The following is a 17,140-nucleotide window of genomic DNA, read 5'->3' on the forward strand; positions in this document are numbered from 1 at the left end:
GATACATAAAACAATAACTTAAATAGCAATGACATATGTTTAAGTAACTACGTTTGGAGACAGTGATTGTCATACAGATAACTGAATGGCATTACACTTGTAGGATAAAATCATGTTAAATTCTCACATTAATGTGCAGACCTTCGAGGTCCCTCTCAGGGTTGCAAACAGATGGAATTTACTAAACCTTGTAGAGACTACGTTAAAGTGAAAAACAGCAAGAACTAGTGATCTGCACAATAATTTAAAGTATAAATATAATAGATTATTTCACATAATCCGAACGAGGTGAATTTCGTATTTTGGTTCGCTGTATTATCTCCCTTGGCGGATATGAACTTTGACTGTCAAGGCACCCATGTGATTTAAATTTCAGCCAATCACAAATAATCAATGTTGCCGCCATCTTTGGCGAGAAATACGGCGAGACACTGTCTCCGAAAATTTAGTGTCTAATCCGTAATTACACAGAAATATTTTAACAATAAGTAGTAATTGTTTAAGACAACCCAGCCATGGCGACTGAAGGGGGTGGCAAGATTAAACCTAAACGCAGCCACTCGACTTCAAAGCCATACGAAAGACGAAAGGTAGGGCTTTTGCTGGTACACGTGAGTTTTGTCTTACGTGATCACTGCGATTGTATCTTCAGTGCGGTGTTCGTGAACGTTCAACATGAGTTCGATTTCCTGATAACTTACATGTTACCTCTGTAGGTCCTGATTTTGAAGAATTTGGTCTTTGAAAAGTCCGGTACTTCACTTTAAAGAGTCGTGATGCATGCTTGGCGACATGATTCTGTAATTTACAAAGTGAAACTTGTTCTCAATCGAATATTGTTTTTTAACCACATCATATACCTAAATAAAAGTTTGATGTTAACTCTCCCCAAATACTGCTTTGTAATCAGCCGGCAGTTGGTGATAGACAAGCCAACAACTTGTATATCATTTAAAAACAATTAATTTGAATTACATGATTTAGTTGAAAATTAGATAATTGGAGCATGTACTTCACTTAGATTACTAACTGACGTTTCTTTGTCAGTATTTCTACCAAAGGATGATGATAAGGATGTACATTTACTTATGTTAACATGGTTCTCTAAGGCTTAAATTATTCATTGGTGTGTTTATGTATCTATATAATAATCATACTCAGAAATCTGATACATTAAGTTGGGCTTCCTATGTATGCAGTAATACATGCTACACACTTTGTTTCTTATTGATAAACAATTTATTTAGATTATGATTTGCTTTACTGTTAATGTTGATTGTCTACTCATTTTATGACAGTTTACTAGTACTACTACACTTAGTCAGAGCTTTAATGCTTCAGATAAGCTGTGTACTTCCGTAAAAAACACTAAAAATATCTCCATAACCTGATCAATTTTAAGTGGCTTGTGCACAGATGCGCATGAAACATTTCAAAACCCAGTAGATATAACACTGCGTTATTAACAAATGTGTCATTTGCCAACTTGTGTACCTGTATTTCTTCACATATTTTTATTTGCTGACGAAAAGCAGGCATCACACATTCATGAACTCGACTGCCGTGGCTAATACTTAATAAAGGTACATCTCGCGTATAGTTAATAGGCATCTGAGTTTATGCATGTTACACAAAGTCACCTAAAACAGCATTTGAAGCAGTGAAAGAAAACCCAATGGACTGGACCCATGGGAGTAAAAATATATGATACACACCCCCAAAAACTCTCAATACACAATGTGCGTGATAACGTGTGAATATATACTCAGTGGACAAAAAGAATTATCTGGTGCCCTATTAAGTTGAATGATGATCTTATATAAAATATAAGGTGAAAAAACGGTCCCTCAAAGGAAATGAAAAGTGTTTATAGTAGCACTGTTTATTCCAAGTAATTCACACTCACTAATATACTTACTGCTTGTGTCATGTTTTTCTCGTGTGTCTCATATTTGTTACTGTAACATTTCAGTCGCTCCTGGGTAAGGTGACGGATACTGTGAAAGATTTGCTTGCTCCATCATGGTTGACAGATTTTGTATCCACTGTTTCCAAGAAGACTCCTCCCAAAGACAAGAAGGATGCTCTCATAGAAGAAGAGGAAGATGTGTTTATGGTATGTAAAACATGCTGTTGGATTGTGAAATTAATGTACCATCAAGCATGTTCAGTGCACCCACCAAGTGGCGGGATGGAAGTGTATTTAGTAGGGCCGTAACGATTCACTTGCGGATTCAGCGAATCGAACCGTATCCATTCATTGATTGAATTCGTTATTTGTGGCCACTAGATAGTAGAATCAAATATTTATGAATATGCAGTCATGTGCATTTACATACCCTGTACCTAAAACATCCATAAGAGCATATGATATGCATCGATTTCTTTAAAGACAACACTCTTATGATATTTAAATTTGACAGGAATTTAGTCACTGGTCATTGTAGCATTTGAGCAGATAATAAGACTAAGTACCTGGACAAGTGCAGTATATAAATGTATAATATAGATAATTAACAAACCATATCATATAATTTATGTTGTTAATGTTTCACTGAATATAACAAATAATACATCAACTGCTGACTTATTATTGTATTTATGAATTAATATTTGTATTCATTACCCTATATTTGTGATTCATATCGTATTCGCCTTATAGTATATTTGTTGCAGCCCTAGTATTTAGTCCAAAGGTGCCACAGCTCTTTAGTATTGTTAAGGAGGGCAAACAGGTACAGACCGCCGTCATATAGCTGGAATATTGCTGAGTGTGGTGTAAAACAACAAACCATCCATCCATGATTAAATTGTAACCAGTACAACTTACCTCAGAGCTCCAGATAAGCTGCGTATCTGCGTAAAATATGCATCAGAAATACGCAGTAAAATAAAATCCAAGCGTTTCAAATATGCAATGAATATTACAGATACGCTACAAAAATATAATTTTTTCGTATCATCAAAATATTGTGAAGTAACCCTGCGTATTTGATTAGCAAATCAGGAGCTTATTTTGAAATTATATACAGGCATTCGGTCAACCTTGCCCAACTCCACGATGACAGTTACATCATGATTATTTGCCATCCCACTTTCTTGTGGAAGTATCATGGTATTTTTGTGTCCTATAAAGCTCTTGAACCCACACAACACCAGTTTGCAAGGACTAGATGAATAGTGTTTTTAAATATTTAACTTAAATACCCACATGTGTGAAAAATAGTGGGTAAGAGAAATTCGAATACCCAGATAGAATTACTGATACCCAACGATTTTAAAATGCATGGGTAAAATACCCACAACACCAAAAGCTTATCTGGAGCTCTGTAACGATTGATAATAAAAAAATATCATCAATGGGAAGAACTATTAATGATTATCGATATGAAAATTGTGTCATCGATAATACCTTACATAAATATTTGTGATTAAATTAAGTTTAGATTTACCAAAACAGACTTGTTATTGTCAATAATGTTAATTGCTGAAAATGGAAAGTAACGTTTTTTGTTATATCTCAAATGTCCACAAAGTAATCCCTGCATAAATGTGCCACCACTCACCAGTGGAGTGAAATACGTTGATTTCTTTAGGATTAAATTTGCGTATTTGCTGAAACATGCTTCTCCAATATTGAACGATTATTGATCTCTATGATCTGTATCGATAGCCAGCCCGAGCCATTGGTTCTCAAATACAAGGAATAAACAAGAGGCAAAGCTTTCCTTCCTCAATTCAAGTGTGTCTTGGTGCACTTGGGGTAGTCATAACTGCTTGATTGATCCTGTTGATATACATAATCCATTTTGAGGTAGTAGACATACTGATAATCTAAGTAGTTGTCGTATCGTGTATACAACTGCTGTAACAATTCAAGGTAGTTCTAGCCTAAGAAAATTGAGTTATCATGAGGTAAGGTCATCATTTGCTATGTCCAAACAACTACAAGCTGAAAAAATCCTGTCAAAGTCAGTACATCATAAAAACGACAAATAGTATATGACCTTAGATAAGCCGATCCCATAGTTATGCTGAGGTATAAACCTGAGCCTTGAAAGAAGTATCAAAATAGTATGTCCTGTAAATAAGGTGGACAACGATCTACATACATCTTCTCATAATGATCCGGTGGCGGTGGGGTAGCCTGTTGGATAAAGCTTTTGAATGTCACATGAAAGACCCGGGTTTGATTCCTACATGGGTACAATGTGTGAAGCCCATTTCTGGTGACCCCAGTCGTGATATTGCTGGAATATTGCTAAAAGCGGTATAAAACATACTCATTCACTCATGCATCATTGGAAATAGAATATCAACCAATCCGTATTGTATTATGCATGTTACTCCTATCTGGTAATGAAAAATGTTCATTGTATATCTAAACGTATGTTTGTTTGTAATCTATTTTATTACTTTTATTCAAAATTTCATTCCATAATGTTAACATTAATTTTGGCAAAATCGTGTTTCCCTACGACATGTACGATACTTATAAGTTATATTTACCCTTTTCCACATACCATGATAGCACCAAGTCACATTCACAGCAGCCACGATCATATTACCTGATTACCACCACTGATGTCTTGAAACAAACTTTAGTTGATAGAGAATGGATATCATATATATGTCATAACTGCCATAACTGCCATACTTTGGCTTGTTTAAAGTCATTTTGTTATTGCAATCGAAATAGCTGGACCATGCAACATCTCAACGCTTAACGGAAATGGGTCAAATGGTTCCATACATAAAAGTGTCTGACTATGTACCAAAGTCCTACCGCATAACCCAGGTTGTGGTTATTATTTTAGATATTAATAGTAAGACCTGCATCTTAATGCATCTTAAATAACACAATATTATCGAATGGAATAATAGTTTCAGATACTATTTCATCCGACCATTGCATTAAGGTTCTTTTCAGAGATTCCGGCTTAATTTACGCACAAATACACAATAATCTTAATACGTGCATAACAAATTATACTATATTATGTATCCTCATTGAAATGGCAACACATTGTATTGAGCCGTGAGTCCTTGTGGTATGGTATTTCTACACAGCGGCACCCTTGCACCAAAAAATCAGTGAATCGCTAAAGCCCTACTGAAATGAGGATGTTTTATGGGCCACTGTAATTCATTATTAATACATGTCACATGAATGTTCAATGTTCAAAATGAACACAAATCTGAGAGTAGTAATATTCATGATAAACTAGCCTTGGTAGAAAGTAACTGTAGCAGATCATTGTTGCGGACATAATTGATAGTTCCTAACCCTGGTGTCTTTTTTCACAGAGCCCTGCTCAGTCACCATCACAGTTGAACAATGTGAAGAAATCTCCTCGCATGCAGCACCAGGACTGTGACAGGCGCAATGCAGTGCTTGCACACCGGTCTGCAGCGGCCACAGTTGCCGCTCCCCTGGACCCTGCCGTCCCGTCAACATCCCTGGCGCCACCTCAGCCATCATTCAGCTCATCACATCTGCCTTTCTCCAAGTTTACCCAGCAAAAATCCAGAATCCCAAATGGTATATATCACATTGTTTCAAGTTTTGGTCTAGGTATATCGTAGTGGTAAGACCAGTCACATCAAAGCCCATTGCTGATAGTACCTGCTAAAGCAGTAAGACCCTATTCTCTTACAAATTAATGTATGAAAATGGCCCAAAGTACCTGTTGAATGATAAACTTATTTAACCACAATGGCGGCTGATAGAGTACTTATGAAACCCACCTTGAAAGTTCAACCAATAGCCGGGGCGGTCGGGTAGCCTAGTGGTTAAAGCATTCACTCACTCACTCACTCACTCACTCACTCACTCACTCACCCGATAGCCATTTTGTTATCCGATTGATGGACTCGTTTCCAAACTAATGTTGCTGATTAAGACTTTCATAGGAAGTCTTTTCTTTTGTATGTAATAATACTGTTTCGAGCTTGTGTTTACAGTTCCTCAATATAACAGGGTATCTTGTCTGTCACTGTTAAAGTTACTATTGGGCGAGTGAGTATGGTTTTACGCCGCTTTTAGCAATATTCCACCAATATCAAGGCAGGGGACACCAGAAATGGGCTTCACACATTGTACCCATGTCGGGAATCGAACCCGGGCCCTCAGCGTGACGAGCGGCTTTGACCACTAGGCTACCCAACCGCCCCTAAAAAGTTACTAGAAAGCCTCACTATGAAGACACAATAATTAGCAGCACCTGGTAATGTTTGGTTGCTGACATTGATACACTTCAAGAAGCAACTCTATATGCTGTCCGTGTTATCTTAGCTGTCGTGAATATGAATATCAATAATGAATTGAAAGAAATTGTAACATTACAAAAATCAATAACAGTTTATCGTCCAAAACTGGCTCCCACAGGAGATATCGCTTGGATGAGATCAAGCGATATCTACACTGTAGATATCGCTGCAATGAAATTACATCACAATGCTTTGCAGACCATTGTGATGTCACTGGTTACCATGACGTCACAATCAAATGACATCACTAATGGCTCTGCTACTGAAGCTGTTAGCAGTATTTTTTACACTGAAGACACTGCTAATTACTGTCTACAAATTGAAAAAGTTGAAAGAATGATGTTGGATGATAAATAAAATCTCACCCTCGTGTCTTTTGATATCAAATATATCAACACTCGTTGATAAAAGTGGCAAAAATCCTCGGCAAGCCTCGGAATTTTCCCACTTTTATCAACTCGTGTTGATATATTTGATATCAAAAGACACTCGGGTGAGATTCTCTATATATCAGTCTTCTTAAATATCTGAGTAGCAACCTACTTGAGGTTTAAAGCTAAGGTGTTAATTGTTTCAACTATTGCTGTCATCCACCTGGCTAACAATACAGATTGAAGAGGTGTTTTCACATTTCTCAATTTCACAAATATTCGGACTACTGGAACACAATTGTTTGCAATTTATTGCAATATTATGAAAAATAACTCCCATGCTATTTTTGGTACATGGTTTTGTCGAAAATTGTTTTGTCCATCCAGATGACACTATGTCTGAACGAAGTGATGTGTCTCGATCGACGAGCGGGTGTTCCTCCATGATCCCTCACCCAGACAAGCAGGCCTACCAGAGGGAAATACTGCAGCTGAATGATTCTGCTCTAGACATGTTGAAAACAGACTTTCAAACAGCTGAAGTTTTTCAGCCACAAAAAGGTGGTCGTGCTGCACAGAAAGATATGCCAGCACAGAAGCCTCAGCCTATAGGTATGTTGTACGAAAGGGAACTTTTACATGTGTAGTATAAGATGTTGAGATGGTTAATGAGTTCATTCATCATGTCAAAAAGGTGGGTCCAATATGATTGTTTTTAAGTAGCCTATGCTGTTGTCAGTACACAATGCTGTTGTTGTCAGTACCCAATGCTGCTGTTGTCAGTACCCAGTGCTGCTGTTGTCAGTACCCAGTGCTGCTGTTGTCAGTACACAATGCTGCTGTTGTCAGTACCCAATGCTGTTGTTGTCAACTTGTCAGTACCCAATGCTGTTGTTGTCAGTACCCAATGCTGTTGTTGTCAGTACCCAATGCTGTTGCTGTCAGTACCCAATGCTGCTGTTGTCAGTACGCAATGCTGCTGTTGTCAGTACCCTATGCTTTTGTTGTCAGTACCCAATGATGTTGTTGTCAGTACCCAATGATGTTGTTGTCAGTACCAATGCTGTTGTCTGTACCAATGCTGTTGTCTGTACCCAATGCTTTTGCTGTCAGTACCCAATGCTGCTGTTGTCAGTACTCAATGCTGTTGTCAGTACCCAATGCTGTTGTTGTTAGTATCTAAGTGAAGTCATCTTTCCGAGGCAAGGGAGTTAACTTGTGGAATCTGGTGAGGTAAAATCTGATTGGTCATCTGAGGGACATAACTCATAATAGCCACTGGTCGCGCAATGACTGAGCCCAAAAGATCCCGCCTAGATCAGCAAGGGTGGAAACGACTTTTGCAGCCAGTTAACTCCCTTGCCTCAGGAAGATGAAGTGAAGTCTTTGATAGGCATTTCCTAGTAGATAGAACACATATACATGACACTTTATTATGGTATGGGAAACAACTTCTTTGTTCTTTGTATTCCGGGCTACTTCTTGCCAGTATTCACCTGATGAAGGGGCAGGAAGTAGCACTGGAACATTGTCTACAAAGAAAAAGGGAGTTGTTATCCCTAACAAAAAAAATATTGATTTTTAAAAGTGTCATGTATTTGGGAGTTAAGTGGTTACCATGTATAACCCAGATGATTGTGAGTCTTGTGTCCAGATGGCAAGGATAAATGTTCCTGGTATCAAACACCGGTTTGACAACTGACTGTGATGTAAAAGAACATTAGTCACTCACTCTGTTGTCATTCCCTTACAGCCCCTAAGATGTTTGACACATTTGTAAATCCACCAAAGACATGGACTGCAGAGGCGTCGCGTCAAGGGCGTCCCCTGGCCCCAGCTGTGCGGGAGAAACCCGGCTTCAACTCTTCACTGTTCGGGTCCCCTGTTCTGGTATGTAGGAGACAGTTCTAGTGAAGATGGCAACCTACTTGATGCAGTTAAACATTTGACACACAAGATAAACAACTTCAGTAAACTACAGTTACAACAAACTCATAGGTATCACCAATTTTAGTCATAACCGGAGTTCATTATACACATATACATGCCCGGGACCAAAAAACAGTTTGTTATAAGCATGTTTGTTATAAAAGTAGTTGACTGTATGTCATTCTAATCTGTATTATTTGTTCTTTACGAATAACCCTTGTCATGAATGTGTATGTTGATGTATTTTAACAACAGTTCCATGGAATTTTACAGAACCAGTCCTCGTCCATTTTGGGTGAAAGTTTTGGGGAGTCATCCTTCTATTCTGGCAGGACGACGTATGGAGGTGCATCTGCTTACAGAAAACTTAACTCTACAGCTCCCTACCAGGTACTGTGGGCTCACTGCCTTGTCTTAGCCCTAAGGCCTTCTGTTAACCCCCAACCTAAAAGGGTGGGGGTATATGGTTATACCAAGGAATTCTGTCCGTTCATCCATCCATCCTTCCTAGAATTTTTTTATGTGGAACCTATAACTTAAAAGCAAATGCATAGATTCATTTCAAACTTGTTGAAGACTTTTTGTACCAATAGGAGAGGTGCAGTGCAAAGTTTGATTTCAATATTTGGATTTTCAGAATAATATACAGCTGTTTTTCATTTTTTTACTTAGAATCTTTTTACATTTTTTAACTTAAAAACTACTGCATGGATTCTTTTCTAATTTAGAGGACAGCTTCCATACTAATTGAAGAGATGCAGTGCAAAGTTTGATTTTGATAGGTGGATTATTTTAGAAAATCTTTTTTTTACATGTTTTGAACTCAGAATGTTTGTTTTACTTCAACATTTGTGCGACCAGTAACTTGAGAATTACTTCATGGATACTTTACAAATTTAAGGAACACTTTCTTTACTTAAAAGGAGAGGTGCAGTGCAAAGTTTTATTTCGATAAGTGGATTTTCTGGGAAAATATTGCTTTTTTCATGTTTTGATCTTAGAAATATGTTTGAGTTGAAGTCGGGGATGGTTGTTCCCAGGATCAATCACTGGATCAGGGGCGGTCGGGTAGCCTAGTGGTTAAAGCGTTGGCCCAGCACGTCGAAGACCCGGGTTTGATTCCCAACATTGGTACAATGTGTGAAGCCTATTACTGGTGTCCCACCGCCGTGATATTGCTGGAATATTGCTAAAAGCGGCGTTAAACCATACTCACTCACTCAATCACTGGATTGCTTTGACTAGATTATTTACAGGCTGTCATCATTTGGTTGAAATTTTGCTGCGTGCAGATTAAACAACAAACTGGTGGTGAGCAGGGATAAGTGAGCCCTGATTTTGTCACTATGTGGCTAAAATAATGCTGATGCAAGTTTATGTTTCATAATGCTCATTTCTTTGAGTAGACCCATGAAGATCAGGGGTAGAATTGGTCTTCAGCAACCCATGCTTGTTGTAAGAGGCAACTAACGGGATCAGGTCGTCAGACTCGCTGACTTGGTTGATGCATGTCATCGTATCCCAATCGCGTAGATCCATGCTCGTGATGTCTGGCCTAGACTCGATTATTTATAGACCGCCATCATGTCAATCACTGGATTGTATGGTCCTGACTCAATTATTCACTAGCTGGAATATTGCTGAGTGCAGTGTTAAACAACAAACTAACTTCTTTGAGTCACTTTAGTTCATGCAGAAAATTTATTTTCATACAACACATGACAGCATTATCTTTTCACAATTTCAGACTGCACTGCCAATTCGTAAACAACTGAAACCAAAGCCTCTCAACAGCAGTTTTAATGCAGTGACCAGTTCCACGGCCAGACGGATCCTGGAGACACTGGAGCGGATGTCTACACCCCTCACAGTGAGTTACACTTGGTTGTATTCTCATACTCATGACAGTGGGAAACATCATCGCTTGGAGATTACAAGCGTCGTCGGATAGCATGAAAACATTGCCATGTGTGTCATATGAAAACATATTGCTGGGTATCATGAAAACACATTGCCTGGGGTATCATAAAAAATATTGCCCGGAGTGTCATGAAAACACATTGCTTAGGGTATCATTAAAAATATTGCCTGGGGTATCAAGAAAACACATTGCTTGGGATGTCATTAAAAATATTCCCTGGGGTATCTTATGACAACATTTTGCCTGTTGTATCTTATCTAAAAAATATCTTTTGATATTGTATGAACACATTGCCTGGGATATCCAGCAATAGAAGTATTTTTTGTCCAGTAGTCCTTATGATGATAACATATAGCTAAACCCTTTAAAATGGCAAATTTATACTAGTCCTGTTTATACCTTAACTATTTGGCAGTTTGGCAAGGACTACAGATATGCTGGATATCTTGTAAAAACATTGCCTGGGATGTCATGAAAACATTGCCAGGGATATCACATGAAAACATTGCCAGGGATATAATATAAAAACATTGCCTGGGATGTCATGAAAACATGTCAGGGATATCATATGATAACTTTGCCAGGGATATCATATGAAAACTTTGCCAAGGATATCACATGAAAACATTGCCAGGGATATCACATAAAAACATCGCCAGGGATATTGCATGATACATGTAGCCATGAGTTTATATTCTTTATTCAGATTTGCTAACAGTATAAAATGTTCTCTCTTCAGGATGCAAAAAAGATCCCTGCTAGTGAATCTTTCCTGACTGATTCTGTGTTGTCATTCACGGTGAGTGCCAGGCATCCGTGGACATTGTCCTGCACAAATGACTGCAGTATTTCATGCTGCCTTCAATCAGTGTGTGCACTTGACATATTCCCACAATTATAACTGTTGCACAGTGGAATGATAAGAAAGGGCATGGTTGAGTTAACAACTGAAAGTGAATCGCTTGCATGACATGTGACTTTTTGCTCTAATGTAACATGCTGTTACCAAGGATCTAAATGTGAAAACTGTCCGATGTGTATTAAAAAAAAATGAGTTGTTTACATTCATTGCCCTAACATGGCTGGACAGACACATGGCAACAAAATGGAATCTAAAAGTGAGTGAATCTTTGTGAGTAAACTAATTTACTACGATTCCTCTTAAGGTAATAAATTTGAACAGAACACTATTTCAAATGTCTTGTTGAAAGTTACAGTTAATGGTGTCAAGAAAGGACACCAACTACCAAAGTGTCTTTCTTGACGTACTTATGAGCGCTAAGCAGCAGACACCCTAATGTGATGCTTGCTTGTCTACAAGAGACTGGGAACACTAGTTGAAAATTTTTATTAATTGTACAACAGCATGAAGCACATGTTGCAGCCAGGGTTCATTTGTGAGAACTGCCATAACTAAGAATGCACTCAATTACAGTAAACTATGGTTATAACGAACTCAAAGGGACCACTTATTTTAGTTTGTTATAACCGTAGTTCGCTATAAGCATATTTTCAACATATATACACCAAATGGGCGTGACAAAAAAACAACAATTTCGCTAAATCTGTCAGCTCGTTATAAGCATGTTCGTTATAAACATGTTCGTTATAAACATAGTGTATTAAGTTTATTTTGATATTTGATAAGAGGTTCTAAGATCAGAATTTTTTAGGCATGCTTTCCCAACACTTGACAAAACTTGAGAAACTACATACTCATTCGAAACATGACTGTCAGTTGAGATAAGCCTAGGTATGTTGTTACAAGCCTGTATACCCTGTCTGTGGTTTCAGCCTGGCAGTTACAGAAGGCGAACCTCACGTCCACTCACTGGTGTTGGAGCAACCAGGAGGTCACTCGATGTAAGTACACTTTGATAGTAGGCTGCCACAGGGTGGTGTACCCTTCTTTAATATCCCCAGCCACGAAGTGGAAGGGGGATATAGGAATGGATGCCGGCTTTCCGTCACGTTTCATCTCCGGAGCAGAACTCAAAAACTATGAGAGATATCTTAACCAAACTTGGCACATAGATAAGTCTAGTAGTGAACTGGAGCCTTTTGATAGTTTGATATTTTTAAACAATTTATTTTTCGAGTTTCCATGGCAACGACTTTGACTTTGACTGAAAATGGTGGTATTGGCGGGAGATATGAATATTTCATGCTTGTTGTATTGTAGAACTGTTGGATAACTGATGGACCATATTTCTAATATATTGTTGTCTGCTGCATCCTTCAACAGGGTTAGAAATCAATGTTTATTTTCACTAGTCCACCAAACTGACCTGCTGCAGAGTTAAAGATATTGCTACATTTACATTTATTTAATGGTAAAGGGGGTGGTGAGATAGTCTTGTGGTTAAAGCGTTCGCTCGTCACGCCGAAGACCCGGGTTCGATTCCCAACATTGGTACAATGTGAAGCCCATTTCTGGTGTACCCCACCGTGATATTGCTGAAATATTGCTTATGGCGGCGTAAAACCATACTCACTCACTCGCTCACCCACTATTATTTAAACTAAACTTTTGCATAGCACAGACTCACTCACTCACTTCATGGTAAAAGTGGTATTTGATGAGGAATGTCACTAGTTTTTTCTTATAAGCAAAACAATTAAACCCTGATAGTGGTTATGTGAGCCCATCTGATTCTATCCTGATATTTTGTGAGTTTCCGTAAGTTTGATTCATGAAGTTCAATTATTAATCTTTGGGACAGTTTGCCCCGTGATCAAAGGTTCAACAACTTGTGCAGAGTTGTGTCCCTTGGCTATATGTATCTGTATCTGTTGATGGTGATGTGGATACAACATTGACCTAATTATGTTTCCTACAGTGCATGTTTTTTTGTATTTTGTTGTATATTTTACTCACCAGTCTTCTGCTTGTTGTCAGGTTCCGAAGGGCCCCCCTACCAGTCAGCTGAAGACTCCTTCCATCGCGTCTATATCCAAGAATCGCCAGAAGCTCCTATCCTCCACACCGACATCGTCACGGATACCGGAACCAAAGAGAAAGAACCGCGACCAGGACAGTGGTGAAGAAGATGAGGACAGCAGGTCAGTAACTCATCTCAAGTTACCAGTGTCATGTTAAGTCAGGGACGTAGCTAGGAAGGTCCTTGTCATTAAAGATCCTTCTTCCTACTGGTTTGCGAAATACAAGTCACCTCTGCAAGGCCCAATCTCATTAAAATCAGATCTTAATTCTCGCTACCGCTAACATGGATCTGAGGACATCCCATTGCGGGTCACGGATCACGACCTTTCATCCAACCAATCAGAGCGTTGCTTACCAGATCATGAAAGTGACAGTCGGAATGTGTTTTCTAATCATGCAACCACAAATATTTAACACAGGGTATTCCGAACGACAGTTACGGGTGTTAAGATTATATAAATACATTCTAGACCATCTCTAAGCCATTCCAGAATGTTCTTCTTATCAGTTTTAATTTTTTTAATCGAGAATACTATTTAGAGCATAGTCACCAGTTTGAAACTAGTGTTGTAAAGCTCGAGAAAGCTGCCTTCTGATTGGCTAATGTCGATTCTTGTCAGTCATTTCGAAATGGGATGGGATGTCCTCAGATCTTTGTTTAGCGGTAGTGAGAACTAAAATCTGATTTTAATGAGATTGTGCAAGGCCATAACATGAGTTATAACTGTATAACATGAAAAGGGGGGGGGGGGGGGGGGGGGGGAATTCCAATTTGAGATATTTGTACTGACGTCTGGTGTAGACTTCAGGCCAAATACCAGCCTCTGAGTAGGCCTAGATAAATCCATGCAGTTAGCATGGTTAGTCTAGGGTTTTTTTCGGAGTATTTTGAATGTTATTTAGAGGTTACTAACAAACAATACAAGCAGATGTTATTCCATATTCATTGGTAAAATCAAGTTGCATTTCTAATGCATATGGTTATTATCCCAAGCCACAATGTGGAAGGGGCATATAGGAATGGGTGCTTGTCTATCTGTCTGTTACGTTTCGTTTCCAGAGCAGAACTCAGAAACCATGAGACATATCTTAACTAACTTGGCACATAGATAGGTCTGGTGGTGAAGTGGTGCCTTTTGATAGTTTGGGATTTATAAAAAAAAAAAATTGAGTTTCCATAGAAACATCTTTGACCTAGACTGAAAATGGCAGTTGTGCACCTTTCAGGTCAGATCTTGAAAAACGTATAAAATTTCTTCACCCAAGTTGACACGTAGATAGGTCTCCTAGTGAACTGGATTCCTTTTAATAGTTTGGATTTTTTTTAAAATTATTTTTCGAGTTTCCACAGCAACAACTTTGACTTACGCTTTAATTGGTGGTATTGCTTGTTTCCATAGCAATTCTTGAAAAACGTCCAATATTTCTTTCCTTGCACACAAGGGGACATGTCATATTGGCTGGGGATATAAAGATGTCATGCTTGTTTGAAAAGTCCTAAGATGCTTAAGACGCCAGGTTTAGTCTGGGATCATTTGCAGGTTGCTGTGATGTAGCTGTTAATTGACATCTATTGTTGTCATCATATTTAATTGGCTCTCAGTTTTCCAAGAGATGATTATACTACTTGAAATGTATGTTTCAAAGGTTTCAAATGAAAAGACAAATGAAGATAGAATAGGTCTTCAGCCAACCCATGCTTGCAGTAAGAGGCCACTATGCTTGTCTTAAGAGACGACAAATTGGATAGGGTGGTCAGACTCGCTGACTTGGTTGATGCATGTCATTGTATCTCAATTGCTTGGAACGACGCTCCTGATGTCAATCACTGGATTGTCAGGTCTAGACTCCATTATTTACAGATCGCCGTCATACAGCTGGAATATTGCTGAGCGCGGTGTTAAAGAACAAACAGACAAATCAAATGAAACAGGACCAAGTAGATGGTGTAGTTATTATACATCTTAACTTGATGAGTAAAATCCGATATGTCCTTCTATTTTCATGTACACATGACATGGGAAGAAGTTGTGTGTGTCATGGAAAGATCAAGGCATCCATAAGCGGAGTAGCGTATTACTGAATGTTGTTTTCAATGATCACTGCCTTTCTTCCAGTCACGAAGATGAGCCAGTTGTGATAGATGACCGACCTGGAGGCGGAGGGGGGAAAGGGGGCAAGATGATGCGGGAAAAGAGTTATCGTTCCTCCGCGAGACGGAGAGCAGGAGAAGACGAGGAGGAAGAGGTAAGTACATCATGGCTTCAAACCTTCTCAGTTGTGTGATATGTGGTGGAATGATACTAGGAACAAGTAAACAAATCATGCCAGTCAATGTAAGTACCGTATTTGACGTAATTAGCACCCCGCTCTAATAAGCGCCCAGGAATATAGTGTCATTTTATCCAGTGTATGATGATATTGTCTGACACCTCGTATGAGAGAAAGTGATTTCATTGCACAAAATTCTGACACTGGATGAATGACATGATCTTGCCCCGTGAACATTGAACATGTGACTGAGGGCAAGATGAAATGGCTTTAACTATATTCATTTTCAACCATATTCAACGTCACATGAGCCTCTTAAAACAATCTCAACATCTTCGATGGTGACAAGACCAGCATCTCCATCTATATGTGAAGAGAATCTGGTGACAGGTCCCTGCGATGAAGCAAATGATGCTGTATTATGTATTGTATGCCATACTTACAGTCCCTCGTGAATTCCTACATGGTTGGGGGGCACGGTTTGCCCGGGTGGCCCATTCGTCTAAGGCGCCGCGATTCACTGTGCGGAGTTGCGTCCCTTGGGCTCGCCAGAAACCTATGATTGTGGGTTCGCCCCGTTTATGTTTCTAGGTTTGTCAGCATCATACCCGTGCTCGTGGGTTTCATTGAAGTGGTAAACGTCTGAGACCTGCATCACTTCGGGCTTTCCTCCCACATTAAGCTGACACGCCGCGATATAACTGGAATACTGTTAAAATCGGCATAAAACCCAACTCACTCACTCACCCACTCACTCACTCATACATGGTTGTTGAATGAGGCCATAATCATAGATTTTTCTAAATTGTGCATTTATGCAATCGGTACATTTATCTAATATCCATGAAGAGCTGGGTTAGAAAAGGTATTCAGCAACCCATGCTTCCAGTAAGAGGCGACTAACGAGATCGGGTGGTCAGGCCTGCTGACTTGGTTGATGCATGTCAGCGTATCCCTTTTGTTAGATCGATGCTCATGATGTCTTCACAGGATTGTCTGGTCCAGACTGGATTACTTACAGACCGCCGTCATTCAGCTGGAATATTGTTGAGTGCTGACAAAACAGTTCCATAAGTTTTAAGAATAATTGAGTATTGGGGACGATCTGAATAAGTAGACTGGAGCCTGGAATACATTTCCATCAACAAAAACATCAATTGGGATGTTAAATAAAATACAGCTAAAAATAGGTAGTTTTGAAAGATGTCTTGAGATATACTTTGACCAAAATTGACAGTTTAAAGTGTTTGTATATAAAAAATTAAACATATTAGTTTATTCTTGCTGTAATCAGCTCTTTTGAATTTTGTCCAGTAGATGATGATATTGTCTGACACCTCGTATGAGATAAAGTGATTTCATTGCACAAAGTTCTGATACTGGATTAATAAATCATATTAATTTGGGGAATTTGGTTATGTGAGGTCACATGTG

At 38.8% G+C, this 17,140-nt stretch overlaps 1 protein-coding gene across 2 annotated transcripts in view; it reads left to right on the forward strand.

Moving 5' to 3' along the window:
• The first annotated feature begins 406 nt into the window (after positions 1 to 406).
• LOC139480582 (nuclear pore complex protein Nup153-like) overlaps positions 407 to 17,140 on the forward strand; it is a 44,039-nt gene continuing 27,305 nt past the window's right edge. For both annotated transcript variants that reach the window (XM_071263722.1, XM_071263723.1), the window contains exons 1-11: positions 407 to 590; positions 1,973 to 2,116; positions 5,308 to 5,542; positions 7,029 to 7,253; positions 8,395 to 8,531; positions 8,844 to 8,960; positions 10,318 to 10,440; positions 11,231 to 11,290; positions 12,286 to 12,354; positions 13,391 to 13,554; positions 15,553 to 15,682. In XM_071263722.1, coding sequence (XP_071119823.1) covers positions 516 to 590; positions 1,973 to 2,116; positions 5,308 to 5,542; positions 7,029 to 7,253; positions 8,395 to 8,531; positions 8,844 to 8,960; positions 10,318 to 10,440; positions 11,231 to 11,290; positions 12,286 to 12,354; positions 13,391 to 13,554; positions 15,553 to 15,682 — 1,479 coding nt within the window. In that variant the 5' untranslated portion in view covers positions 407 to 515. The remainder of the gene's footprint in view (positions 591 to 1,972; positions 2,117 to 5,307; positions 5,543 to 7,028; positions 7,254 to 8,394; positions 8,532 to 8,843; positions 8,961 to 10,317; positions 10,441 to 11,230; positions 11,291 to 12,285; positions 12,355 to 13,390; positions 13,555 to 15,552; positions 15,683 to 17,140) is intronic.

The sequence above is a fragment of the Haliotis cracherodii genome, unplaced genomic scaffold, assembly GCF_022045235.1.
Source record: "Haliotis cracherodii isolate W230 unplaced genomic scaffold, xgHalCrac1.p SCAF_4, whole genome shotgun sequence".
In the NCBI taxonomy this organism is placed as follows: Eukaryota; Metazoa; Mollusca; class Gastropoda; order Lepetellida; family Haliotidae; genus Haliotis; species Haliotis cracherodii.